This window comes from Hypanus sabinus, chromosome 17, assembly GCF_030144855.1.
Source record: "Hypanus sabinus isolate sHypSab1 chromosome 17, sHypSab1.hap1, whole genome shotgun sequence".
Taxonomy (NCBI): domain Eukaryota; kingdom Metazoa; phylum Chordata; class Chondrichthyes; order Myliobatiformes; family Dasyatidae; genus Hypanus; species Hypanus sabinus.
Window position 1 is genome coordinate 62,096,187 of NC_082722.1, and position 25,726 is coordinate 62,121,912.

A 25,726-nucleotide genomic window follows, 5' to 3' on the forward strand; every position below is an offset into this window, starting at 1 on the left:
AGTCTTCATCAAGATCTGCTGATCAGGTTCTTGTCTGTCCGTTTAATGTTGTTCCGATGAGGCGTCTAAGCCTGAAAGGTTGACTGTTTCTTTTGCTCTCCATAGATCCCACCTGACTTGGTGAGCTCCTCCAGCATTTTCTGTGTGGTACTCTGTATTCTGAGCATCTGCAGAATCTCTTATGTTGAGGGCTTGGAGTCACTGTTCGCTTTCAGAGTGTGAATTTGAGAAGTTTGTAATTAACCATAGCACCAGTTGAGTTGCTGAAGAAGAGAAGACAACACTAGCAGCTTTCTTTTTCCTGAGTACAGAAACAACTCTAAAGACAGGAGTCAGTACAGAATGTCAGTTCAGCTCCACACTGATTACATTGGAATAAGTGTGTAATCTCCTCCCTTTAGACAACAAACAGGATGATGAAGCTTCCTGGAATCAAAGTATTGCTGAGATAGAAGGTTTGGGTGAAAATATTTCAAACAAAGCCATACACAAACTCAAGACAGCAATGTTTGAACATAAAAATCAAACAAAAAAGAACTACAGATGGTGGAAATCTGAAATGAAGCCAGAAAATGCTGGAAACAATGAGCATTTCCAGCAAAGTCTTGGAAAATAGAAAGGAACAAGATGTTAAGCTGAAGACCCGTCATCAAAAAATGGGAAACAAGTTAGTTTTAGGTAGCAGAAGTGGTGGGGAGAAGATAGGTTCAGACTAGATGACAGGTAAGCAGTGGTTAGGTTATTAAGTTAGGTCAAGTCACTTTTTATTGTCATTTGGAGCATAACTGCTGGTACAGTACATAGTAAATACGAGACAATATTTTTCAGAACCTTGGTGCTACATGGAACAGTACAAAAACTAGACTGAACTGCGTAAAAACAACACAGACAAAAAAAAAACTACACAGGACTGCATAAAATGCACAAAACACTGCAGGCATTACAATAAATAATAAGCCAGACAATAGGCACAGTAGAGGGCAGTAAGTTTGTGTCAGTCCAGGCTCTGGGTATTGAGGAGTCTGATAACTTGGGGGAAGAAACTGTTACATAGTCTGGTCGTGAGAGCCTGAATGCTCCGGTGCCTTTTCCCAGATGGCAGGAGGGAGAAGAGTTTGTATGAGGGGTGCATGGGGTCCTTCATAATGCCGTTTGCTTTGTGGATGCAGCGTGTGGTGTAAATGTCCATAATGGCAGGAAGAGAGACCCTGTTGATCTTCTTAGCTGACCTCACTATCCATTGCAGGGTCTTGCAATCTGAGATGGTGCAACTTCTGAACCAGGCAGTGATGCATTTGCTCAGGATGCTCTCAATACAACCTCTGTAGAATGTGATGAGGATGGGGGTTGGGAGATAGACTTTCCTCGGCCTTTGCAGGAAGTAGAGATGCTGCTGGGCTTTCTTTGCTATGGAGCTGGTGTTGAGGGACCATGTGAGATTCTCCACCAGGTGTACACCAAGAAATTTGGTGCTCTTAATGATCTCTACTGAGGAGCCATTGATGTTCAGCAGAGAGTGGTTACTCTCTGTCCTCCTGAAGTCAACAACCATCTCTTTTGTTTTGTTCACTTTCAGAGACAGGTTGTTGGCTCTGCACCAGTCCGTTAGCCACTGCACCTCCTCTCTGTAAGCTGACTCCTCGTTCTTGCTGATGAGACCCACCACCGTCATGTCATCAGTGAACTTGATGATGTGGTTCGAGCTGTGTGTTGCAGCACAGTCGTGGGTCAGCAGAGTGAACAGCAGTGGATTGAACACAGAGCCCTGGGGGGCCCCCGTGCTCAGTGTGATGATGTTGGAGATGCCGTACCCAATCCGGACTGACTGAGGTCTCCCAGTCAGGAAGTCTAGGATCCAGTTGCAGAGGGAGGTGTTCAGGCACAGTAGGTTCAGCTTTCCAATCAGTTTCTGAGGGATGATTGTATTGAATGCTGAACTGAAGTCTATGAACAGCATCCAAATGTACGTGTCTTTTTTGTCCAGGTGGGTTATGGCCAGGTGGAGGGTGTTGAATGGTTGGGACAGTACGAGAACTGCATATGATAGATGTGAGTGCAACAGGACAGTAGTCATTTAGGCAGGACACTGAAGACTTCTTCGGCACGGGGATGATGGTGGCGGCCTTGAAGCACGTTGGAACGATGGCGTTGCTCAGGGAGATGTTGAAGATCTACCGGTGAGAATATCTGTTAGCTGGTCTGCACATCCACTACGCACTCTGCCAGGAATATTGTCTGGTCCAGCAGCCTTCCGTGGGTTGACCCTGCACAGTGTTCTCCTCACATTAGCTACGGTGAGACACAGCACCTGGTCATTTGAAGGAGGGGTGGACTTCCTCGCTACCACGTCATGTTCTGCCTCAAAACGAGCGCAGAAGTTGTTCAGCGCATCTGGGAGGGAGGCATCACCTGCATGGTCAGGTGATGTTGTCCCGTAGTTGGTGATGTCCTGAATGCCTTTCCACATGCGCCGCGTGTCGCCGATGTCCTGGAAGTGGCTGTGGATTCGCTGGGCATGTGCACACTTTGCCCCCCTGATGGCTCGGGACAGTCTGGCCCTTGTTGTTGTTAGGGCTGCCTTGTCGCCTGCTCTGAAGGCAGAGTCACAGGTCCTCAGCAGCGCATGCACCTCCGTGGTCATCCATGGCTTCTGGTTAGTGCGTGTAATGATGGTCTTGGACAGAGTGATGTCGTCGATGCACTTGATGATGTAGCTGGTCACTGATGCTGTGTACTCCTCTAAGTTGGTAGTCGCCATCGGTTGCAGCCTCCCTGAACATGTGCCAGTCAGTGTGCTCAAAGCAGCCTTGAAGAGCAGAGATGGCTCCTGCTGGCCAGGTTTTCACCTGCTTCTGAACCGGTCTGGAGCGCTTGACGAGCAGTCTGTATGCTGGGATAAGCATAACAGAGATGTTACACAACAGATTATACAAAGTTTATCTATGAGTAAAGCTTTGGAGATAACCAGCAGCTTAGACTATATTAGGGACAACAAAAACGGCAAAAATGATGGGCATAACTTGCCACTTCTGATATAGACTAAAATACGTTAGCTGAAGTTGGAAAATTCAGTATTGAATCCTCTAGGTTACAGTGTACATAGATTGAAGATGAGGAACTGTTCCTATTGCTTGTATTTGGCTTTGCAATACTACAGGAAGCCACTTCAAGGCTAGACTAGGAGTGGGATAATGAATTAAATACTTGCCACTTCAATTCATTATTCCACCCCAACCGTTATTAATTCATGGCCAAATACTAGTGAAAGTTTAGCGTATTTGTACTGCTCTGTGTGGGATGGTCACAGTCCATTTCGCAAGTCAATATTAAAAAAAAGTCTGCAACACACACAAAGTGTTGGAGGAAATCAAGAAGCTAGCAACAGCTGTCTTTATTTATTATGCGCCTTGTCGTATGATGTGGGTGATCTCGGAAAAATTTTCTACGGAAGTTGTTTTGGCATTGCTTTCTAGTGGGCAGGGTCTTTACAAGATGGGAGAATCAGAATCAGGTTTAATATCACTGGCATATGTTGTCAAATTTTTTATTTTTTGCAGTGGCAGTATATTGAAATATAATACAATCTGAATTCCAGTAAGTACATGTGTATGATAGTTAAATGAGTAGTGCAAAAAAGTAGTGAGGTTGTGTTCATGGTTCATTGTACATTCAGAAATCTGATGGCAGAGAGGAAGAAGCTAATGCTGAATTGTTGAGTGTATGCTCACAGGCTCCTGAGTCACCTCATTGATGGATGTCGCCTTTTTGAGGCATCTCTCCTTGAAGATGTCCAGGATGCTCTGGAGGCTAGAGTCTATGATGGAGCTGACTAAGTTCACAACTTTCTGCAGCTTCTTTTGATACTGTGTATTAGCCCTCCCTGCCTACCCCCCCGCCCCCCAACCCCATACCGACAGTGAGCAAGCCAGTCAGAATGCTTTCCATGGTACAGCTGTAGAAATTTGTGAGTGTCTTTGGTGAAGTACCAAATCTACACAAATTCCTCATGAAAATTAGCTGCTGCTCTGCCTTTTTTGTAACTGCATTGATACATTGGGCCTTCAAAGATATTGACACTCAGTAAATTGTTCACTCTTTCCACCTCTGATCTCCCTATGAGGACTGATGTGTGTTCCCTTATCTTACCCTTCCTGAAGTTCAAAATCAGTTATTTAGCCTTGCACTGAGTACAAGGTTGATGCTGTGATACCCTCAACTAGCTGATCTATTTCACTCAAGTACGCTCTTTGGTCAATATCTGAAGTTCTGCCAACAATAGTTGTGTCATCAGCAAATTTGTAAATGGCATTTGACCTCAGCATTATCAATACTCTTTAATAGTCTGCCTGATGTCAGTGATCACATAATCAGAACTTACGATATGTACCAGCTGCTCGTGCAACCATCTGCCACCTGCTCCCATGGCTTCACATGACCCGGAGTGGGGGGAGGCGACTAATTAGGTGCTACATCTTGCCTAAGTGTAGTCTGCAAGCTAGCAGAGGGAAGGAGAGCCTTTCACCTCCTCTGGCAGGGATATATCCCACCCGCTACCCTGAGTAGAATCTATTGAGAGAGATAAACAATGTTTCAGACTAAGATCCTTGATCAGCGTCCTGATAATTTGAAAACTATTAATTAAAGTCATGAATTAAAAAAATAATTTGCTTGGTTTATCCTATCATTTATTTTTCCCAAAGTTCCTTGTTTCACCTTATTCTTTTTAGTTCCATTTGTCTTTGTCTACCCAAAAATCTAGTCCAGGGCTTTGTCCATGGTATAAAAAATATTGGGAACCCTGATCTAGTCTATCTGTGTCTTCATCCAAACTTTAATAGTCCTATAAATAATTTATTATTTACCATATTCCACTTTATCCTAGGTACTCACTACTAACCCATTAACATAAATCAAAGATTGTAGTGGTCCCAGCACATACTCCAGACAACAGTAATGAAAAACAACTGTTAACTAATCATAGAGTAATGTAGCATGGGAGCAGGCCATTCTGCCCATCTCATCCTTGCTGACCAAGATATCCATCTATGCCAGTCCATTAGGACTATAGACCTTTCCTATTTGTGTGCCTGCTTAAATGTTGTTGACGTAAACAGCATTTGCTGCTTTTTGCCTTTTGAGGCGATTTGAAATGGCGCAGTTTTATTAAGTTTATACTGACCTTTGAACATGAAGACTGATATCCCACAAGTCAAACTGGGAGATTTAAGTGAAAACCTGAACTGTGAATGTATTATAAGCAAAAGAAAAATGTGCAGATGTTGGAAATCAAAATAACACCCACAAAATGCTGGAGGAACTGGGCAGGCCAGGCAGCATCAATGGAAAAGAGTAAAGAGTCAATGTTTTGGGCAAAGACCCTTCATCAGGACTGTATTATTGTATGTATTATATTCAGTAATAACAATATATTATATTCTTATACATTATTATAATTGTATTCTTGAAGTGAAATCCTATTACATGCATACTGATGTAACAGACAAATCTTATTTTCTAAGCTCACGTATCTAATTCTATTAAGCAACATATTCATGGTCATTGTTTAACTTTTCAGGCCAGACCAATCACGTCATTTAATTTCGTGTCAGAGTTTGAATTGATGCACGAGTTTGATTCTGCCATGACTACTGACTATGAATGGATGACAACTTCAAATATAGGGTAGGCAGCTTATCTCCACTTTTCCTTTCTTGAAAATGTGTTGAAGTTTTTATGTAGATAACTGTAATTGCTCTATTTGACCAGTTTGGCCTGATGTGTAATCATTTCACATCTATAATCATACTTAAGTATTTATCCTTCAATGGATTTCATGGCCTTCTAAACTGCACCTGTAATTGTGTTGTAAGTCATTTCAGAGATATGAGTTGTCATTTGCCATCAGCTGTTGGGAGTCAATCAAAATTGTACTCAATTTCCAGTTTCCAATTCAATACAAGTCAAATATTTTAACACAAACAAATAAAGTTTTGTCCACTTTTGATTTTGTTTAAGACATTGCACCTGGCCAGATCTTTCCTTGACATACATTTTTAAAGTTGACTTTGAAATTCACATTAGCATCTCTCAACCCAATTGAGAGCTTCAGATAATTTGCTTCTAGTAGTCTTGATCTAGGTTGGCATTCAATGAATTTGTGAGCATCTCAGATTGAACCAGAGAGACGACAAACCGAGAGCCCTCAGAAAGACGTGTAGAGATGGGTACTACCAACCTCGCAGCTTTCAGGATTCATGCCAGTGAAATAGAAAATTTAACACACGTATTTTGGTGGAAAAAGGTTTATGTTACTTGAAATCTATAATGAATAATAAATAATCCAAAACCTTTTTTGTAGGGCTGTTCACCGAGCTAGGAGGTTAGGCTTCACCAGTCGAGGGGATATCATCAGTGCACGATTGTGTTTTGTTTCTCCCGAGTGCTCACACTTGTATTGGTTCGACTCTTTGTTCTGATAGGTTGGCGGTCATGCTGGCCACTAGTCTCCGTTGTGTTCTGTCCACCGATAGCTGAGTAATCTCTGCTGGCCCGTTATTATTCGTATGAGTGTCGTTTCCTCAGGTGTCTGCAGCTCACCACTCAGCCCTCGGTCCTGCAGGCGCAAAGGTTTGTAAATTGTACCCAGTTCAGTTGGCACAGGCACCCGAAGAATCAACACTGACAACACCATGGCCTCTGCTTCTCCATTGTGTTTACAATGAAATGAACTCTTGACCTGACTATCCTTACAAGGCCGTGAGAACTGAAATGATTACTGTTATTTCCTTCAATATTGTTGAAGGCTACCAGTAACTCTAAAGATTTGAGCTTTGTGGAAATTCCCTCCTTTGTGTCAATATAATGCACGCAGTGTAAGGAATAAATGCAGAATGGATTTTTAGCATAATCTTAAAAGCAGACCTTCCTGGTGACCAAATATTCTGATATAGAAACATAGAAAACCTACAGCACAATACAGGCCCTTTCGCCCACAAAATTGTGCCAAACATGTCCCTACCTCAGAAATTTCTAGGCTTACCTATAGATTGCTACTTTTCTAAGTTTTATGTACCTATTCAAAAGTTTCTTAAAAGACCCTATCATATCCGCCTCCACTACCATTGCCAGCAGCCAATTCCACTCACTCACCACTCTCTGAGTAAAAAAACTTACCCCTGACATCTCCCCTGTACCTACTCCCCAGCACCTTAAACCTGTGTCCTCTTGTGGCAACCATTTCAGCCCTGGGAAAAAGCCTCTGAGAATCCACACGATCAATGCCCCTCATCATCTTCTACACCTCTATCAGGTCACCTCTCATTGTCCGTCGCTTCAGGGAGAAAAGGCTGAGTTCGCTCAACCTACTCTCATAAGACATGCTCTCCAATCCAGGCAACATCCTTGTAAATCTCCTCTACACCCTTTCTATGGCTTCCACCTCCTTCCTGTAGTGAGGCGACCAGAACTGAGCACAGTACTCCAAGTGGGGTCTAACCAGGGTCCTATATAGCTGCAACATTACCTCTTGGCTCCTAAATTCAGTTCCACGATTGATGAAGGCCAATGCACCATATGCCTTCTTAACCACAGAGTCAACCATATGGGTCCATAACCTCCTCTTGTGTTGATAGAGACTACCCTCAGACTGGAGGAGCAACACCTTATATTCTGTCTGAGCAGCCTCCAACCTGATGGTATCAATATCAATTTCTCCTTCTGATTCAAAACAAAAATTAATTTCCCTCCTTTCCCTTCTTCTATTCCCCACACTGGCCTTTTACCCTTCCTCACCTGCACATCACCTCCCCTCGGTCACCTTCCCTTTCTCCTATGGTTCACTCTCCTCTCCTATCAGAATCCTTCCTCCTCAGCCGTTTATCTTTCCAAGTCACCTGGCTTCATCTATCAGCTTCTAGATATTCTCCTTCCACTCCCTCCACCACCTTTTTGTTCTGGCATCTTCTCATCTTCCCCCTTCCTTTCCAGCCCTGAAGAAGGATCTCGGCCCAGAATGTCGACTGTTTATTCATTTCCATAGATGCTGCCTGACCTGCTGCGTTCCTCCAGCATTTTGTATGTGTTTTGCTTTGGATTTCCAGCATCTGCAAAATTTCTTGCGTTTATCATCTTAACAATTTTGAAACACAAATTAATATAGTAAGCAGGAGTAACCCCTTTGAGCCTTTCAAGGCTGATCCTCCATCCCTATTCTATATTCCTGCTCTTGCCCCTTAAAGATACTCAGCGACTTGACTTCTACGATCTCCATGGTTGTGAATTCCACAGGCTCACTATTCCTTGAAGGAAGAGATTTCTTCTCCTCTAGGTCAGTACATGGCTCACAATATGTGTGCCAGACGTATGAAAATAACCTGAAACATGTGTTTGCTCAATTTTAAATTGTAATGCAGCAGGAGCCTTACTGTGTCAACAGTGCGGAATAAATATTTGTTGGCTTTTGGATATCTAAAAAGACATCATAAAATAACACATTTTTGAAAATATATTTGCCATTGCAATGTGATCAGCACATTAATGCATTGCCACTGTGTAGTGATGTGGGGACTGTAGGGCTCTTGGACTAGGAACATTAATTCTAGACTCTCTCAGGCAGATTTAAATAATGAATAAAATTGCTACCCACAATATCTTATCAATGTTTATCTCACAAAAAAGAACATTACAAGGCTTGATTAACCGGCTATTACATTGTGGGAGCTGTTGTGCTAATTTCCAACCTTTCCAACCTCTGCGAAAAATGAGGGAAGTGCAGGACAGATATATTCCAAATAAGAATAAATTTTCAAATGGAAGAAGGACACTACCGTGGCTGAAAAGTGAAGTCAGAGCCAAAGTAAAAGCAAAAGGAGGGGCAATCAATAAAGCCAAAGCTAGTGACAAGATAGAGGATTGGGAAGCTTTTAAAAACTTGCGGAAGGAAACTAAAAAGGTAATTAGGAAGGGAAAAATGGATTATGAAAGGAAGCTGGTGTCTAATAAGCTTTTTTAAGTATATAAAGGGTAAAAGAGAGTTGAGGGTAGTACCAGATGACTGGAAAATTGCAAATGTTTCTCCACTATTTAAGAAGGGTGGGAGGTAGCAGAAAGGAAACTATAGGCTTGTTAGCCTGGCATCAGTGGTTGGAAAGTTGTTGGAATCAATAGCTAGGGATGAGGTTACGAAGCACCTGGAGGCAAGTGGCAGGATAGGCCAAAGCCAGCATGGTTTCTTGAAAGGAAAATCCTGCCTGACTAACCTACTGCAATTTTTTGGCGAAATTACAAGCAGGGTAGACAAAGGAGATGAAGCATATGTGGTGTACTTGGATTTTCAGAAGGCCTTTGACAAGGTGCCACACATGAGGCTGCTTAGTAAGATAAGAGCCCATGGAATTAAAGGGAAGTTACTAGCATAGTTGGAGCATTGGCTGATCAGCAGAAAACAGAGAGTGGGAATAAAGGGATCCTATTCTGGCTGACTGGTCATGCACTTTGGTGGAAGAAATAAATGGGCAGATTATTATTTAGATGGTGAGAGAATTCAAAATGCAGAGATACAAAGGTTCTTGTGCAGAATACCCTAAAGGTTAACCTCCAGGTTGAGTCAGTGGCGAAGAAGGCGAATGCAATGTTGGCATTCATTTCTGGAGGTATACAATATAAGAGCAGGGATGTGATGTTGAGGCTCTATAAGGCACTTGTGAGACCACACTTGGAGTATTGTGTGCAGTTCTGGGCTCCTTATTTTAGAAAGGATGTACTGATATTGGAGGGGGTTCAGAGAAGATTCACAAGAATGATTCCAGGAATGAAAGGGTTGCCACATGAGGAACATCTGGCAGCTCTTGGGCTGTATTCCCTGGAGTTCAGGAGAATGAAGGGTATCTCATAGAAACATTTCGAACATTAAAAGGCCTGAACAAATTAGATTTGGCAAAGGGAGTTTGGGACAAGAGGACAAGACATCCATTTAGAACAGAAATGCGTAGAAATTACTTTAGTCAGAGGGTGGTAAATCTGTGGAATTTGTTGCCACGAGCAGCCTTGGAGGCCAAGTCATTGGGTGTGTTTAAGGCAGAGATAGGTTGTTATTAGAATCAGAATCAGGTTTATCATCACCAGCATGTGACATGAAATTTGTTAACTTAGCAGCAGCAGTTCAATACAATACATAATTTAGCAGAGAACAAAACAGTAATAATAATAATAAATAAAATAAAAATAATACTAAACAAATAAATCAATTACAGTATACATATGTTGAATAGATTTTTTAAAAGTGCAAAGACATAATTACTGTTTATTTAAAAAAAATTTTGAGGTAGTGTCCAAAGATTCAATATCCATTTAGGAATCAGATGGCAGAGGGGAAGAATCTGTTCCTGAATCGCAGAGTGTGTGCCTTCGGGCTTCTGTATCTCCTACCTGATGATAGCAGTGAGAAAAGGGCATGCCCTGGATGCTGGAGATCCTTAATAATGGACGCTGCCTTTCTCAGACACTGCTCCCTGAAGATGTCCTGGGTACTTTGTAGGCTAGTTCCCAAGTTGGAGCTGACTAGATTTACAACCTTCTGCAGCTTCTTTCAATCCTGTGCAGTAGCCCCTCCATACCAGACAGTGATGCAGCCTGCCAGAATGCTCTGCACAGCATCACAGGGTATGGGGAGAAGGCAGGGGAGTTGACTGGAATGACTGGAAGAATGGAATCGGCCATGATTGAATGGCGGAGCAGACTCAACGGGGGTATAGCCTCTTTTTGCTCCTATACCTGATGGTCTAACTACATATACATTTCAAAACCAGTACATTGGCTCTGAATTTCTTTGTGAAGGCTTAGAAGTATGAACAGTGTGATAGTTGTTTTGATCGCAGTTGTACAACTGCCACAATATGTAGATATTATTGCTATCTGCCTTTTGTGCCAACTTATTGAATAAAAAACTAAAATCAAACACCAAAAATATGGCTTTATGAAATTTTTCACTGCATCACGTTCTGTACTGCTGACTCTTAATATTGAGAGCAGAAGTTCCCCTCACGTGGCATGTCAGAGCACAGGCATACTGTAAACTAAATATTTAGTTCTCACCCCAGACTTAGTTTACTGTCAGAATAAAGTATAACCTCATTCTTGGTTTCAGAAATTACAAATATTTTACTAATAGTTAGGAATCATCATAGCACACTTGATAACTTGGAATAAAACTATTCTAACTGTCTGCTCCCTTTTGAATGTTGTGATTGAATATTCCTCCACTACAATTCCAGTAGTTAACTTCAACCCTCACTGGCATGCGACATAAATAAACTTTCCTTTGTAGCTGGACATTTAAGAGACTGCAGGTGCTCGAATATGAAAAAAAAAAGACTGCTGGAAGAACTCAACGGGTCAAGTAGTGTTTTCTCCGATTGCACCAGTTCCTCACTCACCCTGTTTACTTGGGTGCATGGAGAAAGAGCCTGCTCCTGTCACCAAAACTTTCTGAAGTTTGAACAAAGAAATGCTATGTTTGACTAGTTGGATACAGATATTGATCCAACAGAAACTGTTCTCTTCTGAATCCTATCACTTGCGTATTTAAGACGGCTTGTAATAGACATTTTGGGTCTTGTTAACCAATAAAATCTTCATGTTAAAGGCCAGTAACAGTGGACAACAAAGATATTGCTTCCTGAATACTTTTGAGTGTATCGTATTGATTTTGGACTGCTAATTGTGAAAGTCACAATGGAGTTTCGATAATAATACTTCATGACCTAATAAAGTGGCTACTGAGTGTATATTAACTAGTGCTCTTAGTACTGAACCCTACATAACTCCATAATACAATCTCTTCAGTCTGAGAAATAACAACTCCATTCTCAGTCACTTGGAACTTTGTTATTCCCTGACTTTCTGTTGATCCAATGGATATTTTCTGTTGGGTCTTACCCAGTGTTGTTTGGGAGTCCATATATGTCATATCAATTGTGTTTTCAAATCAATCCTATTAACCCATAAAAGGTTGTATTCTGTTTAACACAATCTGCCTTTTAACAAGTCTGCGCTGTGGTGGCGCCAAATTTCTGCTTAAGCTCCTAAACCTGGAGCTTGATCTTATGAAATTGATGGTATTTCCTAGACCTCTGAAATGAAGACTTGGGAATCATCCATCAGTTTCCACATGGGAGAGGATGATTATTCCATAGAAATTCAATGTGCTGCCATATTCCATTAATTGAACAAACATAACTCACAGAAAAATATCATTACATTAATTAATTACTGTTTTATTTACCGGGGGGGGGGGGGGGGACCGTGTAGTTCACACCTCTTTATTGAAATGTGAATGTTCTCTTGCATTTCCATCTATGTGAATTCATTAATTGCTTGGAAATTCTGTTTTCAATGCAAATGTATGTTACTGTTGTTGTGAGCCAAATTTTAAATAAAAAGAGGATGATATTTGCAGGTCTGACGGAACCAGCAGAGACAGAAATAAAGTAACTGTTTAATGGAAACCGAATATGCTAACCCTGATTCCATCTCCACAGTCTTGATTATTTATCTTAGTATTTTCTGAATTTAGATAATAAGCTAAACATATCCTGAGGCATATCCATGTATTGACAAAAGATACTCACATCTGAGGTAATCTACTCAGTTTTGAGTAGTTAGTGGTTGTAAAGTGCTCCAGTGTTGGAGTAGCTTGAGTGAAGTCTATATAGCATGTTGGTTTTAAAACAACATATTAAGTCCTATTCTGGTTATTGCAGTGAAATGATGCCTGGAGCTGTTACACCCCTGACAATGAGCACTTTTGTGAGAGCCATTGAATATGCATTACAGGTAAGTCATTTCCTTATAATAAACTACCATCTCACAATTATACAGAACAGTGCAAAAGGGGGTCAGGGATTGTTATTATTGCTGGTCTTTTTTTCTGTGGGGGTTGTTATGGTCACTGTTCTTTTTCCATGGGGAGAGGGTTGGGAATTCTGGGGTCTGCAAGTTCAAAACCAGTTTTATTATCGCTGGCATGTGACGTGACATTTGTTAACTTAGCAGCAGCAGTTTAGTGCAATACGTAATCTAGCAGAGAAAAAAATAATAAATAAAATAAAAGTAATAATAATAAACAAGTAAATCAATTATGTATGTTGAATAGATTTTTTAAAATGTGCAAGAACAGAAATACTGAATATTTTTAAAAAATGCGAGGTACTGTCTAAAGATTCAATATCCATTTAGGAATTGGATGGCAGAGGGGAAGAAGCTGTTCCTGAATTGCTGAGTGTGTCCTGTAATACTCCTACCTGATGGTAACAGTGAGAAAAGGGCATGCCCTGGGTGCTGGAGGTCCTTAATAATGGACGCTGCCTTTCTGAGACATTGCTCCCTAATGATTCTTTTTCATGTGTATTTCACAGCTATCAGAGTTGTACTGTACATTCATACTAAGACAATAAAATGAACCTTGAACCTTGAAAAGTCATAGGTGCATATATATAGCTGCAGTGCCTAAAATATTGCATACTGTGATAATTTTATGTATTGCACTATGCTGCTGCTGCCACTGCTTCTGCTGCAAAAAGCATTTCATGACGTGAGTGATGAAAAATCTGATTCTGATATGGGTCGCTATTGTGGACTGAGAGTGGGAAGTGGGGGGGATCATGGTTGGGAAAATGTGATGGGAGAGGGGAGGGAGCGGGAATTTCCAGAGAGATATTCGGTAATGAACAATATATTAATTGTTTGGAATCAAATGAGCTTTCTTGGTGACTCAAGGCTGGGTGGTCTGTACATATCTCTGGCACTCTTTCTCAGCCATCTGCCCCTCACTCCCTCCCCATGGTGCTCCACCCTTGACATTCCCAACATCTGCTGCTGCTGTCAGATTTACAAACTCTCTCTCTGCTCCATGTTGACAAATACATTACTATGCAAAAGTCTTAAGCACCTTAGCCATATATAAGTGCCTAAGATTTTTGTAGAGTACTGTATTCCAACCCAAGCAAAAATTGACTGTCATCTTTAAAGGCACAGGATCCCTACAAAGATGATCTCAATAACCCAAAGTGTTCCAGTATTTAAAAAATATGAGTGCACACAACGCTTGTGTTATGGGGGTTTATGATTCTGAAAATGATTCCACATCACAATCTTTTGAGACTGCATCAGCTACAACTGCATCAAGAAGTATTAGTTGTGAAAGATCTAGTTTTTTTCCCACATAAATTCTGTAAAAGTGAAGTTTATTTCGTATCTCAAATTTTAGGGCAACGATTTATGAAATTTGTACAAGTGAAGTATTTAAATGTCTCAAAACAAAACTGAAACAAGAAATACTAAAATGCTTTAAAGTTTGAAAGATTTATGTAAAGTTAAATGTATAAGAAAAGTAAATTGTGGATATATAAAATATAATTATCATGGTCAGTCAGTTTATTATTTTAATTACCATAAGACATAGGAGCAGAATTAGGCCAACTGACTCGTTGAGTCTGCTCCGCCATTGAGTCATGGGTGATCTTTTTTTTCCTGTCCTCAACCAGGGGTTCTCAGCCTTCTCCCTATAACCTTTGATGCCATGTCCAATCAATAACCTATCAATCTCTGCCTTAAATACACCCAATGACCTGGCCTCCACAGCTGCCCGTGGGAACAAATTCCTACCCTTTGACTAAAGAAATTTCTCCCCATCTCTGTTTTGAAAAGGTGCCACTCTATCCTAGACTCTCTCATCATCCTTTCCACATCTACTCTGTCTAGGCCTTTCAATATTTGAAAGGTTTCAATGAGATCCCCCCTCATCCTTCTGAATTCCAGTGAGTACAGACCCAGGGCCATCAAATATTCCTTGTATGATTTGTGCCTCTAAGATGAGAGGCACAAAACTGTTCACAGTACTCAAGGTGAGGCCTCACCAGTGCCTTCTAAAGCCTCAGCATCACATCTTGTATTCTAGTCCTCTTGAAATGAATGCTAACATGGCAATTGCCTTCCTGACCACCAACTCAACCTGCAAGTTAACTTAGATTTCTGGATTTTCTCCCTGTTTAGAAAATAGTCCACGCATTTATTTCTTCTACCAAAGAGCATGACCATGCATTTTCCAACATTGTATTAAATCGCCATTTTCTTGCCCATTCTCCTAATCTGTCTAAGTCTTTTTGCATCTTACCTGTTTCCTCAACACTACCTGCCCCTCCGCCAATCTTTGTATCATCTGCAAACTTGACAACAAACCCATCTATTTCATCATCTAAATTAAAAGAAGCATTAAAAGAAGTGGTCCCAACACCGACCCTTGTGGAACACCACTCGTCACTGGCAGCCAAATAGAAAACTATCATTTAAATCCCGGTCGCTGCCTCCTACCAATCAGCCAATGCTCTAACCATGTCAGTAACTTTCCTGTAATACCATGGGCTCTTAACTTGGTAAGCAGCCTCATGTCAAAGGCATGAAAGTCTAAATATTATCAACATCCGTTGCATCCCCTTTATCTATCCTACCTGTAATCTCCTCAAAGAATTCCAATAGGTACGTCATGCAGGATTTTCTCTGAAGGAAACCATGCTGACTTTGTACTACATTGTCCTGTGTCACCAAGCACTCCATCACTTCATCTTTAGCAATTGACCCTGACATCTTCCCAACCACTGAGGTCAGGCTAACTGGACTATAATTTCCTTTTTAATGCCTTCCTCCTTTCTTAAAGAGTGGAGTGACATTTGCAATTTTCCAGTCCTCCGGCACCATGCCAGAGTCCAATGATTTTTGAAATATCATTTCTAATGCCACCACAATCTCTAACACTACCTCTTTCAGAGCCCTAGGGTGCAGTTCATCTGGTCTGGGTGACATGTGTATCTTTAGGGCTTTCAGCTTTTTTACTTTACTTTATTGTCACCAAACAATTATTGCACCAAAATCAATGCTAGATGTTTCCAGATTTGCTCATCCCTTTGAAGCTTTTAAAGCTTTTTCATTCCTATGTAACTCTCATGAGTATTAGTTTGCAAAACATTTGTTGTGGAGTTCACTGTAGTTCAAAACAGTAATTCGCTCATCCTCTTGGCTGAACATAACTGCATATCTTGGTTCAAAACTCTCCCATTTGCCTTTTGTCATGGCTTCTCTTTCCAAAAAGAGCACCTGAATGTTTATCATCCAGTTGGCAGGACTTTAATAATCTCCGATGATATTAGTATTAGTTTATTATTGCCATCTGTACCAAATTACAGTGAAAAGCTTGTCTTTGCAACTACTTATACAAATGAAATAATGAACCAGTTCATTGATCTAGATTAAGGTAAAAACAATAATACTGCAAAATAAGGAATAAAAGCTACAGAAAATGTGCAGTGCACTAAAAACGATAAAGTGTGAGATCATAATTGAGATAGAATGTATGGTCAAGAGTCCATCTTAATTGTACAAGTGGTCTATTCAAGGGACTGATAGCAGTGAAACAGAAGCTGTTCCAGAGCCTGATATATAGTTTCAAGTTTTTGCATCTTCTGCTCGATGGGGTGGGGGGGGGAGAAAAAAGACTGTCTGAGGTGGGTGGGGTCTTTGATTATGCTGAATGCTTTACTGAGATAGCAAGAAATATAGACATGAAGGAGATGCTGGTTCCTGCGATATGCTGAGCTGTATCAACATCTCTCTGTAGTTTCTTCAGATTCAGGTTCAGTTTATTGTCATTTATAAACCACAAGTACAATACAGTTAAAAAATGAGACAACTTTCTCTGGAATGAAATCACGAAAAAGCACAAAACAGACTACACAAGAAAAACCACTTAACGTTTGGTAATCCCCAATCCAGAGTCCGGAGAGACTGCTGCGTATCGATATCACACTACCGTCTTAGCACATTCCCCAGAAAGGAACTACAAACCCATCAGACAAAACTAAAGCTATAAGACCCACACAAAACCACTTAGTTACATATAGTCATAGTTAATATATAGTTGCAACAGTGCAGATAATACCATAATTGATAAAAGACTAACTGACAAAGACCACATGATTATAACACATAGTTTCAACAGTGCAAAGCAATGCCATAATCTGATAAAGAGCAGTCCATGGCACGGTTTAAAAGAAAGTCTCAAAGTCCAGATAGCCCATCATCTCACGCAGACGGTAGAAGGAAGAAAAACTCTTCCTGCCATGAACCTCCAGCGCCGCAGCTTGCCGATACAGCACTCTGGGAGCCCTGACCACAGCCAACTCCGAGTCCGTCCGAAAACTTCGAGCCTCCAACCAGCCCTCTGACACTGAGCACCGAGCACCATCTCTACCGAGCGCTTTGACCCCGGCACCGGCCGCCAAGCAAAAGGCAAAGCTGAGGATTCGGGGCCTTCCTGCCAGAGATTTTTCCGATCGCACAGTAGCAGCAGCAGCGAAACAGGCGTGGTCACATGCAGAGAGCAATTATCAAACGAAGCCGCCACGTATCTAGATAGAACACTTTCTATCACGCACGGATAAAAGTTGGTAAGGGTCGATGGGCACATGCTGAATTTCTTTAGTTTCCTGAAGAAGTAAAGGCATTAGTGATCTTTCTTGGCTATGACATCAAAGTGGTTGGACTACTTTGCCGATGTTCACACTGAGGAATCTGAGTTTTTCAACCCTCCCAACCTCAACGCTATTGATGTAGATTAGTGCATGTGCAACAGCCGCCCCCCACCCGTTTCCCCACCTTTCTGAAGCCAATGACCAGCTCTTTTCTTTTGTAGACAATGAGGGAAATGCTGTTGCCATGACAGCATATCACTAAGCTCTCTGTCTCCTTCCTGTACTTACTGCTTGAAATATGGCATAGTACAGCGGTATCATCTACATAGTTCCAGTGGGAGTTAGAGCAAAGTCTGGTCATCCAGCTATGAGTGTTCATGGATAGAGTAAGGGCTGAGTTAGCAACCTTATAGATCACCTATGTGTAGAGTAATCATAGTGGACAAATTGCGATCTTATTGATTGCGGTCTATTAGTCAGGAAGTCAAGGATCCAAGTTGCCTAGTGAGGTGTTAACTCCCAGTGTTCAGTGATGGATTTGCTCTATTTCCTTTTTCTGACTAGTGGGGATGTTTGGCTTGCAGAAAAATGGTGATGCAAATATTGATGGGTTTGACAGACTTCACAATAAGAAAGTTAACAAATCAGGAACTGAGGAGCTCAGTGATGACACAAACAAACTGTTTTGTTTCCTGAACAACCTTTTGCATTTATGTGCTCAAAGATGGTTTATACTAATTAAATTGATTCATTTGATCTAATTCATTGGTGGTGAACTGGTAAAATAATGAGATTAAAATTGATGTTAGTTTGCTATTGAATAGAGAAATTTATCCAAAATTCTCAAGTTTTGTTTGCTCAGCTTCTTCAGTGTAGTCTCTTGTATCTCCACTCAAGACTTTATCATACCTGTCCCCACCTGTGGCATCTTACTATGTGCAAAATGGCTACATTGATTTCTCAAGTTGGCTGTTACTTTAAATTATTTAAGAAGGTATTGTTACTAAATACTCAATTTCACAGATTCTGGAACAGAGCACACACAGCTGAGATAAGAGTTGACTAAATTCAACCCTGTTTCATATTTTCCCTGTATTTTATTCCAGTAGTAAGCAGCAGCTGTTTGGCATATGTCCATTTATCAGAGCAGAAAAGCGGCACAGTCTGCACGTCCCCCAGATTAGCATTTACACAGCACCCTCCCTGAAAGTCCAAAGTACTTCAGGGGAGTGTTAATGAACACACTTTGTGATGCACCATCAATAACTCTCCGAGACGTGAGGCGAGATATAGGCTTTTATTGGCTGGAAGAAAGAACAAGCAGCAATTGACCACCGTACTACATCCTGGAGACTGAGGGCAGGGCTCAGGCTCCAATTGGGAGGAGCCACGGTCAGTGGGAGGAGCCACAGGAGCAGTCAACGGGGGGGGGGGGGGGGGGGCGTGTCCAGACAGGTATATGTAGTTCACCACACTTTGACAGTGAACCACACAAGATAATGTTACAGCTGGCGACTAAAAGCTTATTTAAAAATGTGGTGCTTAAGGAGTGTCTTAATGTGAGAAAGAAGGTTGATAGTAAGAGGTTTGAGGTAGGGATTCCAGAGTTTGGGGGGGCAAACAGATATTTGGGAATGAATGGGAATGGCCACGGGCACGAGGACAGAGGAGAATGACATCAGGGAGAGAGGGAAGTTGTTGTGCAGAGGATGGAGACTAAGCGGACTACTCATTCACTCAGTGCTTCTCTTCCAGAGGAGAACCAAACTCCTTCATGTCAATACTTTGAATTGCACTACATAAACACAAAGCGATTCTACAGATGCTGAAAATTCAGCGTAACGCGTAAAGTGCCAGAAAAACTCAGCGGGTCAAGCAGCATCTATGGAAAGGAATAAACAATCTACGTTTTGAGCTAAGACCTTTCATCAGGACTGGAAAGGAAGGGGGAAGAAGCCAGAATAAGAAGGTGGGAGGGGGGCAGGGAAACGATAACAAGCTTGCAGGTAAGGGGGAGGTAGGTGGATGGAGAAGCTGGGAGGTGATAAAGTGGAAAAGATAAAGGATTAAAGGAGAGGAAGGTGGACCATGGGAGAAAGGGAGGGACGAAGGGAACCTGTAAGAGGTGGTGGAGGTGGAAAGAAGGGAAAGTGTAAGAGGGGAGCCAGGATAGGGAATTGAAAAGGAGAGAAGGGGGAGGGTGGAGAAATCATTGGAAGTTAGAGAAATCAGTTTTCATGCCATCAGGTTGGAGGCTACCCAAAAGGAAAATGAGGTATTGCTTCTCCATCCTGAGAGTGGCTTCATTGTGGCAGCAGAGGAGAACATGAACAGACATATCAGAATGAGAATAGGGAGTAGAATTGTAATGGGTAGCCATTGAAGTGAAGAGGTGCAGGACAGTATTGCAATGTGTTAACACTTCCAAACCCACAGCTCTCTGCATGCATAATGCTGGAATATAACTTCATTGAACTATTAGATAAGAGGATAACTGACTGTTCAGTATGTCGTGCTGAAATCCACACCATTGAAGTTCTATTGCTTGAAGCCTAGGTATATCTAGACAAAGGCCAAACGATGTTAAAAGAACTGGATGCATTTAACAGGCTTAATGACAAGCTTTGGCAATGAGCTTCCATTGTTCTACAGGACCCAATTCCCCCCCAAACCTTCCTCTATCAAGTCAACCCAGAACATTGTGCAGATACTGTAAGTCTTTCATTCCTCCAACAAAGCTGGTGCAGGAGTCTTTTCCATTTGGAATTCTAGACCTGTACTATCAGTGATACATCTGGTATGAAGTCTTCTGTCTTTCCCTACTGAATTTTTTTTTAGTTTTGAATATAATTAAATGTAATGCAATCTAATTTAATTAACCTTTGTATTAAACATATGGACCCAGACAGTTCCATTAAGTAGGGAAGTTCCTGCTTTTTTGATCATCATAGAAAGTACACACTGGACTATCAAAGGTTCTGCGGTGTTTTGGGGTTACAGGGAACCTTTGAAGGAGATGCAGAAGATTTTGGCTGAAAGATATGGAACGGCCTCTAATCTTGAGTTCCTTCCATCTTAAAAGAGCCTTCTTCTGCGCATCGTAAATAATACAAAAATCATTTCACTAACCTTCTATTCCCAGTGTTTAATGAACTGTTATATTAATATCTTTAATTAAGTAAAACGTAATGCCTCAAAAACTAAGCATCTGTTGGTAGAACAAGTTTGGCATTTACTCTAGTATTGGCACTGCACAGTAACTTTCTTAGAAGAGTGTTAGAGTCTTCCGTGTTTCCTTTCACTAACTGGTCCAGAGGGACAACTGCTAATCCGTGCAGGAAGCTGTGTACAAACATGCCAGCTTAATCCACTCTTGGCCCATGCTTCCAGCTCCTATGGTCCATATTTCTGGAATTCCCTTCTGTTGTCACTTTACCTCTCCAGCTCCTTCATGACTGTCCGAGAAATCCATCTCAGTCTGTAGACGTCGACAACCTACCAGTCCCATCTTCCTTGCCCTGATTCGTTCTCACTTGGTTGGTGATAAGCTCTGCGGAGCATTGTCGACACATTTCTCCATCACGGAGGCTTCACAGAGGAGCGGCATGCTCTGATTCCATTCTGGGGGCTGAAGCCTGTTAAAGTCTTCCAGCGATTTGCCAGTTGTGTGAGACAGCAGCCTAGTAACTCAGCTTTGAAGACACCCACTCCCCCGATTCATGCACATTTAGTGACAAGTTGACGAACATCAACTAAGACAGGTTATTATGAATTGGCCTAGATTTACATTAAGTGATGGCTTTGCTTCTTGGGAATGATCGATGTGGGTTTTAATCAGTACTCCTCAGCTGATTAAACACCTTGTCATTTACCTTCGTGAGTTGTTTCCCTCTTTAGCCCATCTATGTGTATGTAGGGTGTATGTTTGGTCTGTGTATAGTTTTTCATAAATTCGATTGTACTTCTTATGGTCCTGTATTTAAAGTGGAATTTGATAGGATCTTGATTAGTAAGGGCATCAAAGGTTATTGGGAGAAGACAGGAGAATGGGTTGAGAGGGAAAGTAAATCATCCATGATTGAATGCCAGAGCAGACTTGATAGGCTGAATGGCTTAATTCTGCCCCAATATTTTATGGTTTTATTTTCCTGTAAATGCCTGCAAGAAAATGAATCTCAAAGTATATAGTGAAATATATATATATATATATATATTAATAATAAATTTGCTTTGAGTTTGAAGCTTGGAGCATACTGGTGAGTGGTACTCTGTTTCTGAAACTCAGACCTGTTGATGTTAGAGGATATGGTGTATAACCTGTTCCGTATTGTCTGCTGAGTGCAGATGCGGTCAGGGTGGGTGAACTTCTACCCCAAGTACTTCTGCCTAGCTTGCACATGACGGTTAAGCTACTGGTGTTGAGATAACGATGTAGTGCTGATGTTAGAGCATCCAGCACCAACCAGTATGACCAAAGTGCCCTGTGTATGTATCCAGAGAGATTATCTTAAATTTAGCAATTCTAACACTGTCACACACAGAACAAAATAATCAATGCTTAGATAGTTAACAGAAGAGTTTGCTCTTGAGTTTGACTGTGGTAATGATTGCAGTCATTGTGAAAAATAGAGTGTGTGACCAGTGTTTGGAAAGCAAGACCAAAGATAACAACCCATGAGAACAATCCTGTCCAGAGAAGAGGATAAGGGAGTGAAGCAGAAATTTGAATTTGAATTACTTACGCAAGTCTGGTTTACATGCGGATCATTTTAAATATAGGCACGCAGCCAGGACTTGCATACTGGTGGATTTACTGTTAGAAATGGAGGGATATTCTCATCTTTGTTGTGGACTCCTATTATCGTGTTGCTTTATCTCCCTCAGTGTGGGATTTGCATTCTTCATAATCGGTAGCAGAACTCAAAGTAATGTGAAGTTTGCTTTCCTGTAGAGCCTCTGTCATGGTGAAATACTCTTAGGAATTTCATAGCAGTATCAGACATCAGGCCACCAAATGATATATCCAATACATGGCCAAATGCTTGACTAAAGAGAGAACTTTTAAGAAGTATGTGGAGGGTGGAGATGTAGAGAGACTAAGGGGGCATTTCTAGAGTCATCAACAATATGGCAATAAAATCAGGATTGATACGAAGCGTCAGAATTGGGGAAACGAGAAGTCATTGAAGTTTATCGGGCTGAAGGTTATTGCAGTAGTTGGGGAGATTGCAAAGCATTGGGAAATTGGAAAATAAGGATGAGAAGGATCAGAGCAAGTCCAAATGCAGAACCACTCATTTATGTCATCCCATTCTGGGTGGGTTTGGCCAGTAGTTGTTCTAAAGAGGCCATCCTGACTTTTCTGGCCAGCTGCCTTGTACTTACACCATTTAGGTGATGGGCAAAGAAGTCACTCAGAGCACTGCCTAAACTGTATGTGAGCCACAGGCTTGTTAGTCCTCCTAGGCTGTCTTGGAATCTCCTCTAAGTTTTCCTCTGAGGCTGCATGACGCTAGATGGTGTGTGTTAAGGGTGAAAGATGAAATGGTTAAGGTGAACATGAGGGGGATCATCCTCACTGAGAGGGTAGTGTGAGTGTGGAACAATCTACCAGCAGAAGTGGTGGATGTGGGTTCGATTTCAACATTTAAGAGACTTTTGGATAGGTAATGGATGGGAGAGGTATGGAGCTGTCTGATCCGGGTGCAGGTTAATGGGATTGGGCATTTTAATATTTTGGCATGTAGTGCTCTGACAACAACTCTAAAGATTCAACTTCCAGATTTTCCTGTGAGTAAGGCAGGTGAAACATAGCCATTAAACAAAGGCCTTGTTGCTTCATTTACTGTGTTGCCTTCATTTAGTATTTATAAAAGCTTTTGGAGATGAAGCGGATGAGGGAAACAGATTTTGAGGTGGGCAGGGCAGATTGGAGGTTTGAAGTTACATTGTGAAACCACCGATTTGGCAAACCAGATGAAGACATTTAAGAGTGTTAACTGGCAATGTCTTTGAGAGGAATACACTAGACTTGTTTTAGTTCCTGGACAATTATGAGTGTAGCAATTCTGTGGTTAAATTACTGAACTGGTATCCAGAGACACAGATTATTGATCAAGATGCTGGAATTCTAATCCCACTCTGACAGCGAATGGTTTTTTAGTTTAAGTGATGGAATACTTTTGAAATAAGCATTGAAACCTGGTGTCAGCAATGGTTATGTGGCGCACCAGATTGTTGTAAAACACCAGCATTGCTTGGAAAGGTAATCCATTTGCCTTTTCTTCTAACCAGTTTAAATAAAGCTAACTTCAGAATTGTTGTTTGTAGTTTTTTAATTATTACACATAATGCAAAAGATAGTGTACAGACTAGCCAGAATTTAAATCTTTGATTAAAATCTGTTGTAGACAACTGTAAAAGCCAAATCATTGGATATACTTAAAGCAGAGGTTGATAGGTTCTTGATTAGTAAGAGCATATTTGGGGAGAAGGGAATTGAAAGGGATAGTAAATCAGCCATGATTGAATGGTTGGTCACACTCAATGGGCCGAAGGGCCTAATTTTGCTCTGATGTCTTGTGTCTAAAATGGCAAAAATGTCTACACTGATGTTCGATTTTGTTTTTTTGCGAATGCTGCTTATGTGATGCTATGTACTTGTGATGCTGCTGCAGGTAGGTTTTTCTTTGCACCTGTGCATAAGATATTAAATTTGACTTTGATATTAGAAGGTTAAGTGTGAATTTCAAAATTCTCCAAGCACTGCATTTTGCTCCACACTATTTAATTATATCAAGAGACTTGAGCATACATTGTTCTTTCGTGTTTATATTTAAACCATGCATGTATGTTGAAGAATGGTTACATGCTATATATCATTAATGTTTTTTGACTAGGAACTTTCAGTGAAAGCTGGAGGAATTCCCGGCTTCTCCCCCTATAACCACAAGTTCCTGGGCATCTGCTGCTCCCACTTGTTCTTCAATCTAATGGTAAGTTTGATGTTAAAAGGCTTTACTACCTGTTTATACCTTACATAGACAGGATGATCTATTGAAACTAATTTACAGTGCACATTGGCATGGGATTGAGAATGGAGCAGACCTCGTCAATTCAGCTGGTCTCTATTCCAGTTTTTTTTTAGCCCTTAACTGTGGAATCACCGGGACGCCGTCGTGATGGCATTTTTTTCTTTAGCAGGCTTTCTTATTTTTACGAGGCCGAGTTGCAAGCTCAACACTCAACCCAACACGTGCAAGGGAGCCGGCTGGATTCGAACTCGGGACCCTTTGCTCCGAAGTCCAGCACTGATGCCACTACACCACCAGCTGGCCTCTATTCCAGTGGGACTATACTAATATTGTTTGTGTTCAGGAATAGTTTCACTGTGTTAGTCTAATGATAGGGTCAACCTTGCCTCAGTAGTAGCACCTTGGCATTCAAAATAGAATGCACATGGATTTTATTTTAGGGATACAGTACAGTAATGAGCCCTTCTCACCCAATGAGCCCGCGCCATCTATGTGATTACTTACCTACTAACCTGTATGTCCTTGGAACGTGGAAGGAGCAAGCTCCTTAAAATCAGTGGTGGAATTGAACCTGGGTTACACTAATGGCCACGCTAACATGCTTTCCGGAATTCCCACAACGAGAAGCAATAATACAGGATGCAATTGAGGAATGGTTCATATTCCAAATCAGCATCTTTTGATGATACTTTAAACTGAGGTCTCAGGTGAATGTATCAGCTGCCTTATGGCAATACAAAAAAATGCAAGCAATTCCAGGTCAAAAGATATTGCCAAGATAGAGGACAACCACAAAGCTGTCTTGTAAGTGGCTCGTAAGTCATTTTGTAATTTCACTCAGCTTCACCATAGACATGGCAAGATTTGCTTTGGTTAAATAACTGGAATTGACAAAAGATTACTCAACTCTCCTGCACTGGTTGCCAGGAAATTGCAAGTGCAAAATAAATATACAACAAATTGATGCTGTATCAAGATGCTCATATAAATAGAGCAGGAGCGAGAGGATAGCTAGGTTAAGTGTGAGTCCCTTTAGGGACCAAAGTTATTGCTATTGGTTTATTATTTTCACATGTATCAAGATATAGTGAAAAACTTGTCTTGTACACTGTTCATATAGACCAAATGTGTGTGGAGCTCAGGGATATGGCAAAGTTCTAAATGAATACTCTC

The 25,726-nt window shown here is 41.2% G+C and overlaps 1 protein-coding gene across 1 annotated transcript in view; it reads left to right on the top strand.

Moving 5' to 3' along the window:
- LOC132406997 (putative phosphoenolpyruvate synthase) overlaps positions 1 to 25,726 on the top strand; it is a 201,257-nt gene that overhangs the window by 94,148 nt on the left and 81,383 nt on the right. Inside the window, exons 20-22 of the mRNA XM_059993185.1 lie at positions 5,576 to 5,682; positions 12,759 to 12,831; positions 24,419 to 24,514. Of these exons, the coding sequence (XP_059849168.1) occupies positions 5,576 to 5,682; positions 12,759 to 12,831; positions 24,419 to 24,514 (276 nt within the window). The remainder of the gene's footprint in view (positions 1 to 5,575; positions 5,683 to 12,758; positions 12,832 to 24,418; positions 24,515 to 25,726) is intronic.